This window comes from Marmota flaviventris, chromosome 9 (genome assembly GCF_047511675.1).
Source record: "Marmota flaviventris isolate mMarFla1 chromosome 9, mMarFla1.hap1, whole genome shotgun sequence".
NCBI lineage: Eukaryota > Metazoa > Chordata > Mammalia > Rodentia > Sciuridae > Marmota > Marmota flaviventris.
Window position 1 is genome coordinate 11,686,073 of NC_092506.1, and position 15,916 is coordinate 11,701,988.

Sequence of the window (15,916 nt, forward strand, 5' to 3'; positions counted from 1 at the left end):
CGGCAGGCAGAGGTGGGGGACCAGAGCTGGGACAGCTCCCTTGCCCTTGGGGGGACAGTCCTAAGACCCGGTACTCAGCCGGGCACTTGCCCACAACATCAGCCCGTTCAAGAACACTTTCTCGGTCCTTCCCTCTGTCTTCCTCCGCCTCTCGCTGGTGTCCCCTGGACACTCTCTAGATAAAGGCCCCAGCTCGCCTCTCCTGATCTGCGGTGACCCCACGCACGCACGCATGCTCCCACGCACATAGTTGGGCCTGGCCAAGGTCAAGGACTGGTCACTCCACGTCCTGGTTTCATTCAGCATTTCAGTTTAATCTCAGGATCATCAGCACAGGACGCCAAAGGCCTGGCTGAGCCTCTCGAGGCTGCCTGGACACGTGTGGCTCTCAGCGGGGCGCTGCATATTCTCTGGTTCACCCGGGGCTGGGTGCAGTCTCTGGGCCCTTCCTGAAAATCATCTCTGTTCCCCTCCCCCATGGGGACTGGGCCCCCAAGTTCTCATAAACCATAAGAAGCTCAGAATAAGGCTCAGCTGTCCAGGGATGGGCACAGCAGAAACGTCTGGGTCCGTGGTAGTCTCAGAGGCAGGACTGGCCCGGGGCCCTGGCTCTTAGGTGGGACGCATGGTCATCCTGCTTGCTGACGGCTGGCGGAGCAGTGCAGTGACCACCGCGAGTGAGGGCCTGGCTCAGCCATCCCAGTCAGGGCCTCTCTGGGTGGCATCAGGATGAGCCCTTTCTGCCACTCTTAGTACCTCTGAGCTACCTGAGGCTCAGGAAATCAATGCCCCGACACCCAAGGGGGGCAGGGGCTTTAGGATCACCCAGCACCACCCTCCAGCAGCTGCGGAGAGATGGCCCAAGCCCTGCTTGTTCACCCTGAGAGGGAGCCCACCCTCCGGGGCCGCCCCCATCAGGGGCTACTGTTTGGGGCCGTGTGGGCAGTCTGCTGGATGGACGGAGACTGCGGGGTTCCGGGGCGTTCCCTTCCACCTCCCCAGGGAAGGCCTTGACCCCTGGGATTGATGGAAGGCAGGGAGAGGGGAGCAGGAGGGCAGAGAGGGGCCCTCCCTGGAGCCGGGCTGGACCCAGTCTAGGCAGCTCCGATGTCATCATAGTCTTCCTGGTCGGTGGAGTCCCGTTGGGGGTTGTGGGTCCCTGTGGGGCCAGGAGGCTCAAGTCAGCAGGAGGCCCAGTCACTGCCCTGCGTGAGCAGGTCTGGACCGCGCCCTCACTGCAGCTCGGGGGCCAGGGTGTGGCCGAGGGGGTCCAGGCAGGCTCCCCCCAGGGGCCGACCTGCTGCTTCTGCCTGAATCCGGGCCTCAAATGGAGCTCACTCAACAAGCCTCTCACTCACTGCGGATCTGCCCTTTCTCACCCCTCCCTTTCCCCCTTGGGCTGATGGATCCGGTGAATCCAGAGCCCGCCCGGCCCAGCTCATTCACTCCCCAGTCACTCTCCGTCCCCTTTCCCAGGATCTCTCCCCCTGCCCAGCACCTGGTTCCACCGAGGGGAGCTGAGGTGGCGGCTGGAAGTTCTGGTACCACTCTCCGCCAGATGAGGTGCTGGAGCTGTCGTCAGCCGAGGGCCCTGCTGGGATCCACAGGACCAGTGACCCTCTGCCAGGACACAGCCAGCTCTTGAACTGCTGGAGCTGGGAGGCCCTCCGGAGTGCCAAGACCCCACTGTGACAAGTGAGGAAATGAAGGCCCAGAGTGGGAAGGACACTTGTCCAAGGTAACACAGCAAATCGCTGCTGATCTGGAACTGGAATCCTGAACTTGGCCTGGTTCAGGGTTCCCAACTCTATGCCTCCTCTAGCCAGGCTGGCTACAGGATGCAAGACAGGGGGACACACAGCTACCTGCAAAAGTTGCCTGGGACCCAGCAAGCTCCAAGTTGGGGGGCTGCTCCTGGAAGGGGCTCCTCTCTGAAGAAAACCCCTGGGGGTTCCACGGAGGTGGCTTGGTGCTGGGGCTGTTGCAGTAATCCTCCCCAGAAGATGTGCTGGACCCACTGTTGATCCTTGGGTGAAACTGGGGGACCAGAGACGGACGGTCTGCAGTGTGGTGTCCGGGGATGGCTGCTGGGACGTGGGAAACATGCAGCTCCTCAGCCCCTGCGTCGATAGAGAGAGAATGATGAGGAAAGAGGAAGCAACATACTAAGAGGGCCTTAAGTGAGACTCCAGAAAGAACTTACTACCTATAGGAATGGTTAAAGTCAGGGCCCCTCCATGGAGGGAGGTTGCTGCCCGTGTGTCTCAAGCTGAGCTGAGCTGCTGAGGCTGAGGCCAGGTTGGCGTCCCACCCACCACCTCACCAAGACTCCCACCCAGACTCACCTTCCTCTAAAGGGGGCATCTGGAACCTGCTCTGCTGGGCCTCCTCCTCCGTGACCCGGTGCCTCTGGGAATCTGCAAAAAGCAGAGGTGGCAGTGGGGAGGGGTAAGGCTCACCTCCCTGTCTCAGGGCCTGGGAGGAGGCTGGGGTTCTCTGGGGGGACAGCACAGGGAGAGAGGGGTCAGCCTTTCCTGCAGGGCTCCAGCCCCTGCCCTGGTCCAGGCAGACATCTGACCTCAGTCCAGGGCCGGAGCCAGCCCCGAGACAGGTGGCTTCTGGCCAGAGGCCCGAGTGCCCTGCGCCTCCCCCCACTTAGGGAAAAGTCGAGCCTGGGTTTCCCCCTGGGACCTGGTGGCTCCAGAAACGGATTGATGGGGCCCTGGGAGGAACCTGTCCCCAGCAGAAGCCTATGAGCTAGAATCCTGTCACAGACCCTGGGGCACTTTCAGGTTTCAGAGTGAGACGGACAGTCGGACGGAGATTTGGTCTTGAGCACCCAGGACCAGGAGCCAGTCCTGGAATCCAGCACCACTGACTTTAGTCCCAGTGTCACAGGATTTGGGACTCCGCGTGTGTCCTACGTGCCTGAGCTCAGAGTCCCGGGTCCTGAGGACTCGTTCCTGGGGCTCCCAGACGTGGCACCTCCCACCCCTTCCCTGGAGGCCAAGCCAGCAGGCGGGCGGGGCTGGCTGCCTGCTCCCCTGCCGCCTTCTCCCTCTGGCCTGGGTCCGGACACATGCTGGCCGGGTGGTGGCCAGTGCCTGCCTGTCTTGCAGCCCGCAGTCTCAGCCTGGGCACAGAGGGTGCGACTCCTCGAAGTCTACCTTGCTTTTCATGTAGGCTGCCATGTGAATGTGGCCAAGGGGACAGTGGGGACAGGAGTGACATCTTAGGGACTGCAGAGCAGCTGGAAAGCCGCCCACTTCTCAGGGCCCTGTCCTATGGGGGTCTCTGTGGTACACAGACAAACTCTCATTGCAACTCAACAGCAGAAGCGAGTCTGGCTGGGAATGTCTAACAAGCTTCCACGTGACTCTTCAAGACCTGTGGGGTCCTCTGGTCCACCCATCCCCAGCACCACCTTGGCCCTGCTGTGGGTGCTGAGAGGGTGAGGGGGTCAGGCAGGCCAGAGGGGCATCCCAGCGTCCCCCGCCTGCACCTCCCACTCTTCATACAGACGCAGCCCTCAGGGGAATGTCCAGGGCCTGGTTGTGGCGTTGAGACCCTTCGGGCCAGAGACAGGGGTGGGATTCAAGTCCCTCCAGGGTCACAGGCATTGAAAACCTGAGCGTAGGGTCACTGACAGTCACAGCGGGGGTGGGGAGGTGGTGGTGGTGGTAATGAGGGCGGTTCTGCCCCAGCCACGCCTGTCGAAGGTCCCAGATCAGCTGGGGCTTCTCCCTGAGGCGGCCAGGTGGCCCTGCACTCACTGTAGAAGGTGGTCAGGGCCACGGGAGGCTGGGAGCTGAAGTCATAGTGCTCATAGTCGGAGTCCGAGCTGGAGTTCGAGTCCTCGGGGGGCGGGACCCGGACTTGGATGGGCAGCTTGGGAACTGGGGAGAGAACAGAGCAGGGCCCGGGGTGGAGGACAGGCAATGCGGTGGGCAGGAGGACATGGGGGTGCCCAGAGCATGGGTGGCAGGAAGAGCACCAGGTGGTCCATTTTGTACAGGACCCTCCACCCTGATAGCCAAGGTCCTCCTCCATGTCAAATATGGAGAACTAAACGGCTTTTATTAATTTAGCTAATACCATGTGCCAGGCACTATTTTAACATATTTAACATGTACAAACATGAGCTCATTTAACCTTCATAGTAACTCAGCAAAATAGGGATATTACCATCCCCATTTTATAGCTGAAGAAACTGAGGCACAGAGAGGTTCTCCCCCTGCCCAGGGAAGCAGGCGACCTGGTTCTAAATTATAGGTGGTGCTATTCCGTGAGGCTCCCTGGGCTCAGCGTGTGCCATGCTCTATTATAGCCTCCTTTCAAATACATGGATACTGCGTGCAAATCATCTTCCTAATATTTGGCTGAGTTTTCTATTGCTTTCCATGGCATTGAACGCTTCCCAAATTAAGGTGATCGGATCTGCTCAGAACGCAAATGATTCAACTCAAACTCCTGTGCAAACCTTTCAAGAGGTAATTGACCCAATTAATCGAGACAACTGATCCGATCGTCTTTAGTCAGAAAATATGAAATAAAATCATGTCCCCAGAGAATCTAGATGGGGCTCTGCAGGGCAGCTGCTGGGGCAGGATAGTGCAGGAGGTGCCAGTATCACAAAGGGACGAGCTAATTAGTAAAGCAGAGGTTCCCTCTGAGAACCACGATCCCAAGTGTCCGTGGCCCACGTTTATCCAGAACTGGAAAGCCCGGAGTCCCAGGAGGACTGGACTGGCATGTCATCTGTCCTCCAAGCAGAGAGGGACTTGACTTGCCCAGGTCTCCTCCCAGCCAGGCCCTGCTTAGACCTGGGTGGTACTGACCTACCAGAAAGTCGACCCTTTCTGTCCCCCCGCCCCACCAGGTGGGTGACAGCCTACCTTCTTCTTTGGGGATGGTGATGGGGACCGCTTGATAGCTATTGCTCCCTGCTGGGATGGTGGTGGGAAGGTGCTGCTGGTTCGCTGGAACAGGGAGGGCTGAGGGAGGGCGGGCAGAGGTCTACACGTCATTTTATGCCCTCTCTCAGACTTCCAGGTTCAGGTCTCCATGAGACACCTCCTCCTCGTGCTCCCTGCACACACCAGTACAGAGGCACACACATACCTGTTCACAGGCGCGCACACACCCGCACACACACGCACACACACACACACACACACCCCCATCTGGTCTGCCGCTTCCTCTAGGCATGCTGGGAAAATCCTTCCCATCACCAGGAGGAGCTCCCCAGGGGCGGGTCTGGGTGCCACTCCTGCTGGGGTCCCTCGGAGGCTCCTGTGCCCCTGGGAGGGCCACACTTGAGGCCTGCTGTGCCCTGCTGCGAGCCACCTACCGTATTTTCCTTTAACTCTCAAGAGGACGACAGCCATGCAGATAAGGGAGACAAGGAGGAGAACTGCCAGGAGGATGCAGGGGATGAGGAGCGTCAGCTCCCGGGACCCCCAGTCCTCCACCTTCACTGTCGCAGACGACCCTAGAAATAAGGGCTCCATTCAGAGCGAGAAAGGAGCGGCCCAGGCGACTCTCCACCCTTCTGCCTGCCTCTCCGTTTTCCCCACAGCAGAGCCACCTCCCTTTCCACCTAACTTTCTCCTCCCTTTAAGTGCCTGGTATACAGTAGTTGCTCAATACATGCATATTAATGAGTAATTGACTAAATGAATTTATTGCCCAAAACTTTCCTCCGGTGACACTCTCTGCGAGACTTTGGTCCTTAGTCTTTGCTCAATAGACAATTAATTATTGAGCACCCACTGCGTACCAGGCATTGAATCCCGGGGATGGCAGTTAAGACACCAGTGTTAAAAGCCTCGGGAGGCTGTCTAGATCTCCTCAGGGCTCTCTAGAGGGAGATCAACAGGAGATCCAGTCCCACATAGTGAGACGTGTGCTGTGATGGAGGTAAGGACAGAGAACTTGGGGACATGAGGCCCTACAAGGACCACCTTATTCTTTGTGGGGGCAACCAAGGCTGACTTCCCAGAGAGGTGACTGAGCCGCCCCTGGCCGTGACCAAACCACCAGGAAAGCTGGATCTCCCTTCTGTGCCTGGGATTCACCTGCTCTCACTTCTCCTTCCCTGTCGGTCTGCTGTGTGGCAGTGGGGGCTTCAGGGAGATGAGCTGATGGATCAGGGTCAGGGCTGTCCTGGGGGCATGGACCTGGGAGGCTGCTCTCTCTGCTCTTTAGAGGAGGCGTGCCCCCCCCCGACCTCAGAAGTGCTGGGGGTCCGCAGGTGCCCCCTACAGCCTGTGCAGTTCCCAGCATCTCACTCCCTCCTGTGCCCCTCGCCCACCACCAGGGCCTCCAGCAGGACTCTGCCCCTCTGCTCTCTCCATGAGCCGAGTCTGGGGTGTCTGAGATGGCGAGGGGGACCCAGGCGGGAGGGGAAGGTACTCTGGGGTAGCCCAGGGCTGCCAGGGGCTGTCTGCCTGCACTAGATGATCATAAGAACGGCTGGCAGTGCTCCCCCCGTGCAGGCCCTGTGCTAGCGCTCGGTAAGAATCAATTCAGCGTTAGGGGAGGGGAACTGTGATTATCACCCTCTGTACTCAGGGATCTGAGGCAGAGAGGTTAAGAATTGCTCAATGTCACACAGCTAGCAAGAGGCACAGCTGGGATTTGAACCCCAGGAGTCTGCTCTGATACCCCCCAAGCTACACCCAACTGGCAGACAGACCAAGCCTGGGTCTGGCATTAGAACTGTGGGTGCCAGTCCCGGGCAACACCGCTGGCTGTCACTCAGCCTCTGAGCCTCGCTTCTTCCTTCCTCCGTGCAAGGGTTATGAGGCCGCTCCTATTGAGCTGCCAGGAGGAGTACAGGCCTGAAAATAAGGGTGACGGGGCACTGGGTGCAGTGCCTGGAACCTGACCCACTCCCTGGCTGGTACCTTCAGCAGCCTACCACCTGGCTGCTCCAGGAGTGCCCCCACTGGAGGGCATCAGGACTACAGGACCCCGGGGTCTCCAGCACAGCAGGAGGTCACAGCGGTCGGGGGAGGAGACTCCTGTGAACTGTGGTCTAGTTGGCAGGGAGGGGAGCACAGTGCCCAGAAAGGCAAGTGCATTGTGTGGGGGTGGGGGTGGGGGGGGACAAACCACCAGTCCACCACCAGGCTCATGCACGCACACGCACGCCGCACACATCATAGAGGCAACTGAGCTTCCAAGAGAAGCAGCACTCACCCATGGTGGCTGGCTGAACACTAGCAGGGACTTCAGGAGTAGAGATATTCTGCAATCTTCGAGAACCTGCCAGAAAGCACCACTCATTCATTCACTCAACACATTTACTGAGCACCTACTGTGTGCCAGGTCCTGTGTTAGAATCTGAACTAGATAGACAAGTGACCTGGAACAGGATGTGTTCCCATCGGGGACACATGGCTAAGGAAACTTGCCTCCCCCCCACCCCCAGCAATAGGAGGATCATGAATTACACCCTGGGAAGGTGCTTTGGTCAGAATAGGGGCTGACGGAAGAATCATCCCTTCTTTCTGTACCATCTGCTGCAGACCACAAATCCCTCTTCCATTCAGTCTTTAGTCAGTTGTGGGCTTCAGGGGATGGGACGCTTGTGTGTTAGCCTCATTACCATAATCTGCACTCCCATGGAGCAGCTCTGCCCACATAGGAGCGGAGATTACAAGGCCCCTTGACGGACATGATCTGATTTCCCAGCTACCACATGGAAGGCCTAGCAGCGCCCACGTATTCAGGAAACTGAAGCCACAGAGATTAAGGGACTGTTCAAAGCTTCCTGGCCGATACACGGCAGAGCCAGAATCACACCGTGATCAAGTGTCTGAGCTCCACAGGGTACCAACACCCTGTTTCTTCAGGTGTCAATCTCACTTTTCATACTTACACCTTTGAAATTGGAAGATGGCCTTATTACCTTTTGACAGCATGTCAACAGTTGATTTCATATAAATAAAAAAACAAATGTTTTACTTTATGGTACGTAAGATGATGATACTGTGACTCATGATCAATATCACCTCATAGATTGGGTATGAGGCTAGACCAAAATTAGCTCCTGAGCGCTGGGCAATGCCCAGATGCTCTTGCAGCTATTATTACTGGTGTCTCCTAAGGTGACTTTTCCCATGATCACCAGCTCTGGGATGGCAAATTGGCTTCATTTCCAGAGCCAACTTGATTCAGTGGAGACCACTGCTTAGCATGCAATAATGCCTTCATACACATTTGATTCATGATTCTGAGACTGAGCTGGGCACCTGCAGTAAAGAAAGTCCTGATTAACTACCAATGTCTGCTTGAGCATAGTAAGGGAATGGTCCCTGCTGATCCAGTCTAAGCTGTGGCCCTTGGGCTGCAAGCCCTTAGGGACAGAGATTCAGGTGGCACTCCTAGCCCATCTGGTGGTGGAATGGGGTGCGCAGGGGGAGGATACCTGAGCAGAGGACCCTGGCTGCCATTGACTGACTGCAGAGGTTGGAGTTGTTGAACCGCCAGGAGCAGTCAGAGAGGGTGGCCTCCTTTCCTTCACATGAGTAGTACATCCTGCCTGACAGGGAGTGGGGCAGTCCCTTGGGTTGCTCCACTGTGGTTCCACAGCCCAGGGCTCGGCACAGCACCTCAGCCTCTGAGGAGTACCACTCACTGTCACACACGGTGCTCCAGACCCCTCGGAAGTACACCTCCACCTGCCCTTCACAGGGGTCGATGCCCCCCGTCAGGCGCCAGGACTGGTGCTCTGTGGGGGGAGGGGCAGGGGGCAGAGTCAGGTCCAGATCCTCGAGGTTGAAACTCCAGGTCCCAGATGCAGAGAAGAACGCAGCCCACCAGCCTCCAGATCTGGGTCTTCTCCCTCCTGTGTCGACGGTCCCCTCTCACCTGCCCCGCATCTGGCTGACCCCTGATGCTGCACTTTAGATCCTGGCTGCCAAAAGTGTGTCCCCCATTCTCGAGCATGTGAATAAGCAGCACTGGCCGGACCAGAACCTGGAGTCTCACCTGGACGGCCCAATAGCTCTTCAGAGGACTCCCTGCCTGCAGTCCCCCTTCCTGCTCCAAACCAGATGACCGACTCTCACCCGGGGTGAGTCCCACCCTAATGTCACCTCCTCCTTGCATTGTTTGGGTCCCATCTCCCCTCCTGGACTGTGAGCAGGGCCCAGCTCTCCCGCACTAACCTGGGCACTAGGCCGAGGTGTTATGGGTAACTCCCTTCTGTGATGTGCCCACTGAGGACCCACTGACCTGAGCACACGGCGCCGGCGTCTTCCTTGTGGCCACAGTACTGGTCTCCTGGCAGCCCGGGGCAGTCCCACAGGTAGGCCTCAGTTCCTGAGCAGTTCACCTGGTCTCGGTGGATGCGCCCTTTGCCAGGGGTGAAGTGCAATCCTGGCAGGGCCTGGACTGCCCAGCCACATTTAAGTTGCTGGCACACCACTTGGGCATCCTTCAGGTCCCATGTGTCGTCGCACACTGTCCCCCATTTGCCGTGCTCCAGCATCTCCACGCGGCCGGCGCAGGGGCTACCTCCATCCACCAACCGCAAATCGCGGGTCTCTGAGGGTGGGAGGTTTTGGGCGGAGGGGGCGGGGTCAGGAAGGGAGGGGCCGGAGGGTGTGGGCGGGGCGTGGGCCTGGGGAGAGGGGCTGCAACCCGGAGGGCAGGACTGGGAATCCACTCTGGGCTGCCCACCCGTGGGCAGAGCTGCAGGCCAGGGGTCTGGGCCAGGGATCTGGGGCAGGGGAGCCGCAGCGCTAAGGGATCCTGTCTTTAGAAAGAAGGGGTGTGAGGTGGCCCAGTAAAGAGAGCAACACCCCTAGGGGGACCAAGTGGTGACTTCCAGGACTAGCAAGGGAGGGGTTTGCTCGGATTTGGCTCTCTGCGGTTCTCCCCATGGGGTTCCAGAGCAAGGCCTGGGTCCAGTGTTTGGAGCGATGGGTGGTGACTGAGAGCGCGAGGAGTGGGGCCCGAGGGTGTGAGTGGGCACACGCACCTGCACAGGTGAGCTGGGCCAGCCACCCGTCGCCGCTGCACGGGCGCTCCACCACCCGGCAGAACCGCCACTCAGCGCCGCTGCACAGGACTGCTGGCGCTAGGGCCTGCGTGACGTTCGGGGCCCGGCTGGTGTTCCCCGTGGGTGACCCAGGAGACACCTCCATAGTCGGAAGGACCCGCGGGGCAGCTGTCCCCGCCGCGCCGCAGCCCAGGGCGCGACACACAGCTTCAGAGGCGCTGCTGTCCCACAGCGCCCCGCACACGGGCTGCCAGGACTTCCCGAGCAGGACCTCCACTGTCCCGTTGCAGCGGCTGCTCCCGTTCACCAGGCGGACCCCCAGCGGCTCCCCTGGAAGTGTCAGATGCAAGACGGGACCTCTTTCAATTCAGCTGCAGTGACACTAACCCAGAGTGACCTTGGCCAACACCCCTCCCCCAGGGCTCTTGGCTTCAGCCTCCCAGTCTGCAAAATGGGGCCGGGCTAGGTCACTCCCAAGTCCCTTCCAAGCCTGACCTTCTCTCTGGTTTTCTTTAGAGTCTGGAGGATGGCTCTAGTGCGATTCTAGAGGTTAGGAGGGTTAGGCCTGAGGTGACAGAGAACCAGACACCCAGTCCTACAAACATTTCTCCTTTGCCACTGTCTCTAGGGACACCCTTTGTCAAAGAAGGGCAAACTTCAGGTTCAGGGGCCCTGGCCCAGTGAGGGCCTTGTGTCCCCTCCCAGGGGGCCCCTCGGCTACTCTGAAGGTACTGTCTTGAAGTTGGCCCCAGGACTGACACGGAGTTGGTCACACATGGAAGATAGACTGCTGCAGCGAAAGTTGGTCCTCCCACTCCAAAGCCCTTCCTTTGGGAACCACCTGCCCATTTTTGCCCAGGATTGTACCCCAGTGTGCTCCACACACAGTGTGCCCTTAATAAACACGTGCTAAGTAAATGCAAGGCTAATCTGGGGGCACCCCAGCACCCCAACCACGAGTGATTTTAGCTTATTTTCGAAACAAAAAAATCCCCTAAAGGTGCTAAAAGCATGCCTTGCCCGTGCCTGCCACTTATTGGTGACTGTCCTTAGATCTCACAGTGAGTCTAATGGTGGACGCCAGCCCTTGGGCCAGGAAGAAGTGGTGTTGTTGGAAGTCAGGGATCTTCACCTAAAAGTCTGCTTGCCTTTTTCATTACCCCAAGAATCCACCTGTTTGGTCTCAACAAGCTGATCACGGACTCCTTCCCAGACCCCCAAGATTGTTTGCTCACCTGCCTCCAAAGTCTTGCTTTGTGCACTGCTGGTATTGAGCTGGCCTGCAGGGCCTGGAGACGGCAGACCTGCAATGAATCAGCAGCAGCCGTTGTGGGTGTGTGAACTCAAGCAGGGCGCAGAGATACCCGATGGCGGGTAGGGGTGGGGGTGGCACTTTCTGGAGCCTGTCTATATGAGGTCTCTGGACAGAACGTGGTCCTTGGCACCAACTAAAAAATGTGGGGGGCAGGAGGCGGGGGGGCAGGGAGTAGAGCAGGGAGGAATGGTGTGGCCTTTGAGGCCAGACCCATCTGCTGGCTGTGTGACTGTGGATGGGTGGTTTCACCTATCTTGCCAGTCCTGGTTTGTTGACAGTGACACTTAGGAAAGTATCATGAGGCTACAGTGAGACAATCTGGAAAATACTGGCCTACGGCAGAACTGGGAAATGGGAGTGATTTAGGAAAAACATTCTTGTTTGGAGAATTTGAGAATTTCATACCAGACTTTAGGCACATGCTGGCCTGGGAACCACAGACCCCAGGGTGCTTTTAGATGCTGAGAAACTGACCTTGGCGAAGGATCTTTCCTATGTGAGGTCTTCACATACAGTCTCCATTTACTTTTGACAAAGAAGCAAGGGAGGTAATAGCAGTCCCATTTTACAGATTCAGAAAGGGAGGCCCAAATGATAGAGGCCAGATAGAGTCCTCTCCTACCTCCAGAGCCAGGATCCATTCTGCCCCAGGAGGCTGACCTCAGCATCTTCCTGGGCCTGTTGGCTCCTGTTGGGCTCAACCAATGGAGAGCCCCAACAGAGTAGGGAGGAAGGGAGGCGAGTGAAGTTGTGGCTTCTATTCCCCTTACTCTGGTCCCTTGAGCAGGCTGTCCCTTATCTGAAGGTCACGACTCCTCTCAAGGTGGTTACCTCTCCTCTGCCATCTCCTGGGTCTCCTAGCCATTCTGGTCTTACCTTCTTGGGCCCTGGGAAATAAGAGCTCAGCTGATCCTAGCAGCTGGCTACCACAGGACCTTTCGTAAGTGCTCCTTTTATAAAATAAGCTCCCTCCAAACTCCTGTATTTTGAGTGCGCTACCTGCTTCTTGCTGGGACCCTGACTGATACGTGCATGACCTGAGGCCACCAAAGTAGCAAGCAACAGAACCAGCATTTGAACTGTCCCCAAGGAGCTCATCCCACTCTGGCCCAGAATGTTCTAGTTTGCAAGCCTGAGGGGAGGGCTGTGGCAGGGGCCCACATGCTCACAGGTGAGCCCCTGTGCATTCCCTGTTTGTCACACACTTAAGTTTGGGCCATTATGATCTGGGCAGAATGACGTGTGTCCACTTCCAGGCCAATGCAGGGCAGAGGAGGTGAGCCTCCTTCATCTTGTGGGATATTAGATGCCCTGGGTTCCAGATGCACTAGGAGGTGGAGGGGGATGTTGACCCAGGCTAGGTTTCGTATGAGAAGGAATAAAGCTCTATTGTGCTATGAACATCTGGGGCTGTAGTGGTTACCACAGTCTTGGGCATCTGGGCCTGGCCAGAAGCAGAAGCAGAAGTTTTGGGCATGCTACTGCACATTCTCAGGGCCTCACCTAGAACATCCCGTGGACCCACGCCCCATGGGCATGAGCATGCACACGCGCGCGTGCACACACACCCAGCAGATACAGCCCTCCTGTGAGCGCTGTCGGGGCCACTCCATCACCCCGACAGGAAGTAATCAGGCTTTAATTGCCCTTCCTCGCTAGCTCCCTGGTTGGCTGCCCAGCCTGAACCCTGAAGGGGAAATGGCTCAGAATTCAGAGCACAACTCTGCAGCGAATGTAATATTCAGAGCAATAATTTAGATGCCCACAAGTTGGGATTTCAGAATTCTGGTTCCCACAGCAACAGTCCCAGTGCTCCCGAGTAGCTTTCACTTATTCGTATATGTGCAGGAGGAGGGGGACAGGAGATCGTGGCGCTGGCTACAGTGTGTGTATGTGTGTGCACACCCACATGTGTGAGCAGGAGGGACTGTGTGTTAGCAGAGGATATGGCTGTGTGTGACCTTGTGTGTACTGGAACTCTAACTCAGTTCTGCTTTTCTCTCTGGGTGTGGAGGGTCATTCTCTCATAAGTTAAGTCACATAAGGGTTCTTCCAGACCAGAAAATCCAGGTGGGCAGGGCCCCAGGCTGGGTCAGCCCTGTGCCCTAGCGTGTGCTGTTTGTCGACTGACTGACCGAAGGGAAGAGAGAGCACGCAGCTGCCAGTTTCAAGGACAGCTGTCTCCAAGGCAGTTTAGTGAAATGGTTTTTACTCAGGCATTTTGGTTTTTGTGTCACAGGTATTTTACGGTCCCTGTTCCCAAGGCATGAGCCTGGCTTGGGTGTTCTCCGGTGCTATTGAAACAGCCAGCAAAAGCAACCTTGAGCTGCCCTTCCTTCCTGGCCTCTGCACACAGGAGCACGGAGAGGTGGGTGCTTCTGGTCCCCGTTACCCGTCTTGCCTGGCCCTGTGTTTCACACCTCAAGTTAGTTCTATTTTTTTTTTATGCATTAAACTTATTTGAAAAGAAACCTGTGGATTTGCTTTACTGCCTGAAGATACCTGGACATAAAAATGTTCATTATTAGGTTTTTGAACGACAAAAAATTGGAAATGGAGTGAAGATCCGTCTGTGGGGGAACCTGCGGTCCATTTCCAGCGTGGTGCCTGGTCAGCTCTTATAAAGGAAGACACAGACCCAGATCCCTTGGAGGGATTTTCACGTTGGGTCCAGTGGGGAAAGCAAGACGCAGAGAGGAGAGTGATGAAGAGAAGCAGTTTTTTAAAGGCTGTGCTTTGAAGAATCGCGGGTGCTATGGCTTCGTGTATGTAGAATTAGTTACACAGGCTGACATGCAAAAATACTACTCAGACATAAAGATGTGTTTTAGAGTGCTTGCTTAAAATAGATGGCGTTAAAATAAACATAGCACAACTGAAGCCATGTTAGAAGTGGCATGGAACACCGTCATCCTCAAATAGACCAGTTCTTTGATAGAATCAGAAGGAACCAAGAAACGAGGGTAATCACTGAACTTTCTTTACCACACGACGCACTGTTACTTAATGCTAAGTTCATTCACTGCCTAAGAGTTTCTGGTGTGTCCCTAAGAATCATGCTGAGTTGTGCCCTGTGTTTTAGAAAGTGACAGACCAAGAAGAGGAAGGGGTGGGAGAGGAGAAAGGAGCTGGGGCCCCCCTCAGCCCAGGAAGGAGCAGCCCTTCAAGCCAGTCCCCAGCGGAAGCCCCTGAGCTGGACGGGACCCTGGGCGAGGGCAGTCTGAGGAAGACCCCAAGGGAAGGGGCAGCTCAAGGGCCTGGGCACAGCAGGAGTGAGAGCACCGAAGAGCCTCCTGGTCCAGAGACGGAGGAAATGGGGCTCTGAGGTCTCCTGTTTCCCCCGGGGCCCCTGGGATTTCCCGCAAGGGACTTGGGGAGAGAGGAGGTATATAGACACCGAAGAAAGCCGAGGCCCCTGGCCTTCCCGGTGCCAGTTCCTCAGGTGTCTTGGGGGCACACAGGAATACTGCCCGGGGAACACCAGCCACGGGGGGTCGGGGAAGGTGAGTGCCAGAAAGGAGGGTGGCGCCATTAGATGTCCTGGGAAACAAGTAGGTGCACAATAAATGGTAGCCGAGTGGATGCAGAGGGAGGAGGCCGGGAGAGTGGAGGTTATAGAAAGACGGAGGTGGGAGCTACAAAAAGAACGAGTGTGGGAAGTGTGGCATGTGTCACCTGCCAGAAGAGGAGATCCACAGAGAGCGTTTGTAAGTCCATGCGTCAACAGCCTTTAACGACAGGAGCTGCAGCAAAGCAAACCAGGCCCTTTGGGTCCAGTATTTCCATTTTTGAAATGTATCCCAAAGAAATGGCCCAAATACCCCTCCATGGAGATCACACTTTGGAATTGGATGGTTTGAGATGCCTTTTCCCGTCTAACTGGCATGACTCAGGCAAACCATTGAAACCCTCTGAGTCTCAGGTCATCCCTCTGTATGCTGCCAATAAGAGGTACCCAGGAGGCTGGGCATGGTGGCGCACACCAGTGATCCTAGCCACTTGGGAGGTTGAAGCAGGAGGATAGCAAGTTTGAGGCCAGCCTCAGCAACTTAGTGAGACCCTTGTCTCAAAATCAAAAATAAAAAGGGCTGGGAATGGAGCTCAGTGGACCCTGGGTTTAATCTCGAGTACCCGCCCCCACAGAGGTGTACCCAGGTTGCAGGCTTGTGGTGAGGGTGAGACGAGATGACATTTAATCACTGCACGAGGGAGCACAGAGCTCTGAAGCACTTTGCTTTGGAGACAAAAGCTTCCGGCCGTGTTGTTTCTCATAGTAAAACAACAAAATCCAAAACAAGCAACCAAACAGTAGCCCACACCTGGAGACAACAGAATTGTCTAAAAGTGACTGGGGGATTGGTTAGGAAACAGCACATTAAAAATATTTGCTGAAAACTATAAAGAGTTCCTTTATTTTAGTACCCGTGATTGAGCCCAGAAGTGCTTAACCACTGAGCCACATCCCAGTCCATGTTATTTATTTATTTTTTTAAATTTTGAGACAGGTTGTTTAGGACCTTGCCAAGTTTCTGAGGCTGGTCTTGAACTTGTTATCCTTCTGAGCTGCTGGGATTACAGGTGTGTGCCTC

The 15,916-nt window shown here is 56.4% G+C and overlaps 1 protein-coding gene across 9 annotated transcripts in view; it reads right to left on the bottom strand.

The window, feature by feature from the left end:
- Positions 1-293: 293 nt before the first annotated feature.
- Cd6 (CD6 molecule) overlaps positions 294-15,916 on the bottom strand; it is a 36,626-nt gene continuing 21,003 nt past the window's right edge. The window contains exons 2-14 of one of the 9 annotated variants that reach the window (XM_071616123.1): positions 11,248-11,316; positions 9,992-10,342; positions 9,244-9,555; positions 8,878-8,997; positions 8,645-8,737; positions 7,204-7,269; positions 5,351-5,491; positions 4,896-4,994; positions 3,774-3,896; positions 2,346-2,417; positions 1,866-2,120; positions 1,499-1,594; positions 294-1,159 (exon numbers count right to left, since the gene is read on the bottom strand). In XM_071616123.1, coding sequence (XP_071472224.1) covers positions 1,095-1,159; positions 1,499-1,594; positions 1,866-2,120; positions 2,346-2,417; positions 3,774-3,896; positions 4,896-4,994; positions 5,351-5,491; positions 7,204-7,269; positions 8,645-8,737; positions 8,878-8,997; positions 9,244-9,555; positions 9,992-10,342; positions 11,248-11,316 — 1,862 coding nt within the window. In that variant the 3' untranslated portion in view covers positions 294-1,094. Of the gene's footprint in view, positions 1,160-1,498; positions 1,595-1,865; positions 2,121-2,345; positions 2,418-3,773; positions 3,897-4,895; positions 4,995-5,350; positions 5,492-7,203; positions 7,270-8,434; positions 8,738-8,877; positions 8,998-9,243; positions 9,556-9,991; positions 10,343-11,247; positions 11,317-15,916 lie in introns of all 9 variants that reach the window. The other 8 variants (XM_027944094.3, XM_027944093.2, XM_027944096.2 and 5 more) reach the window with 8 other exon arrangements.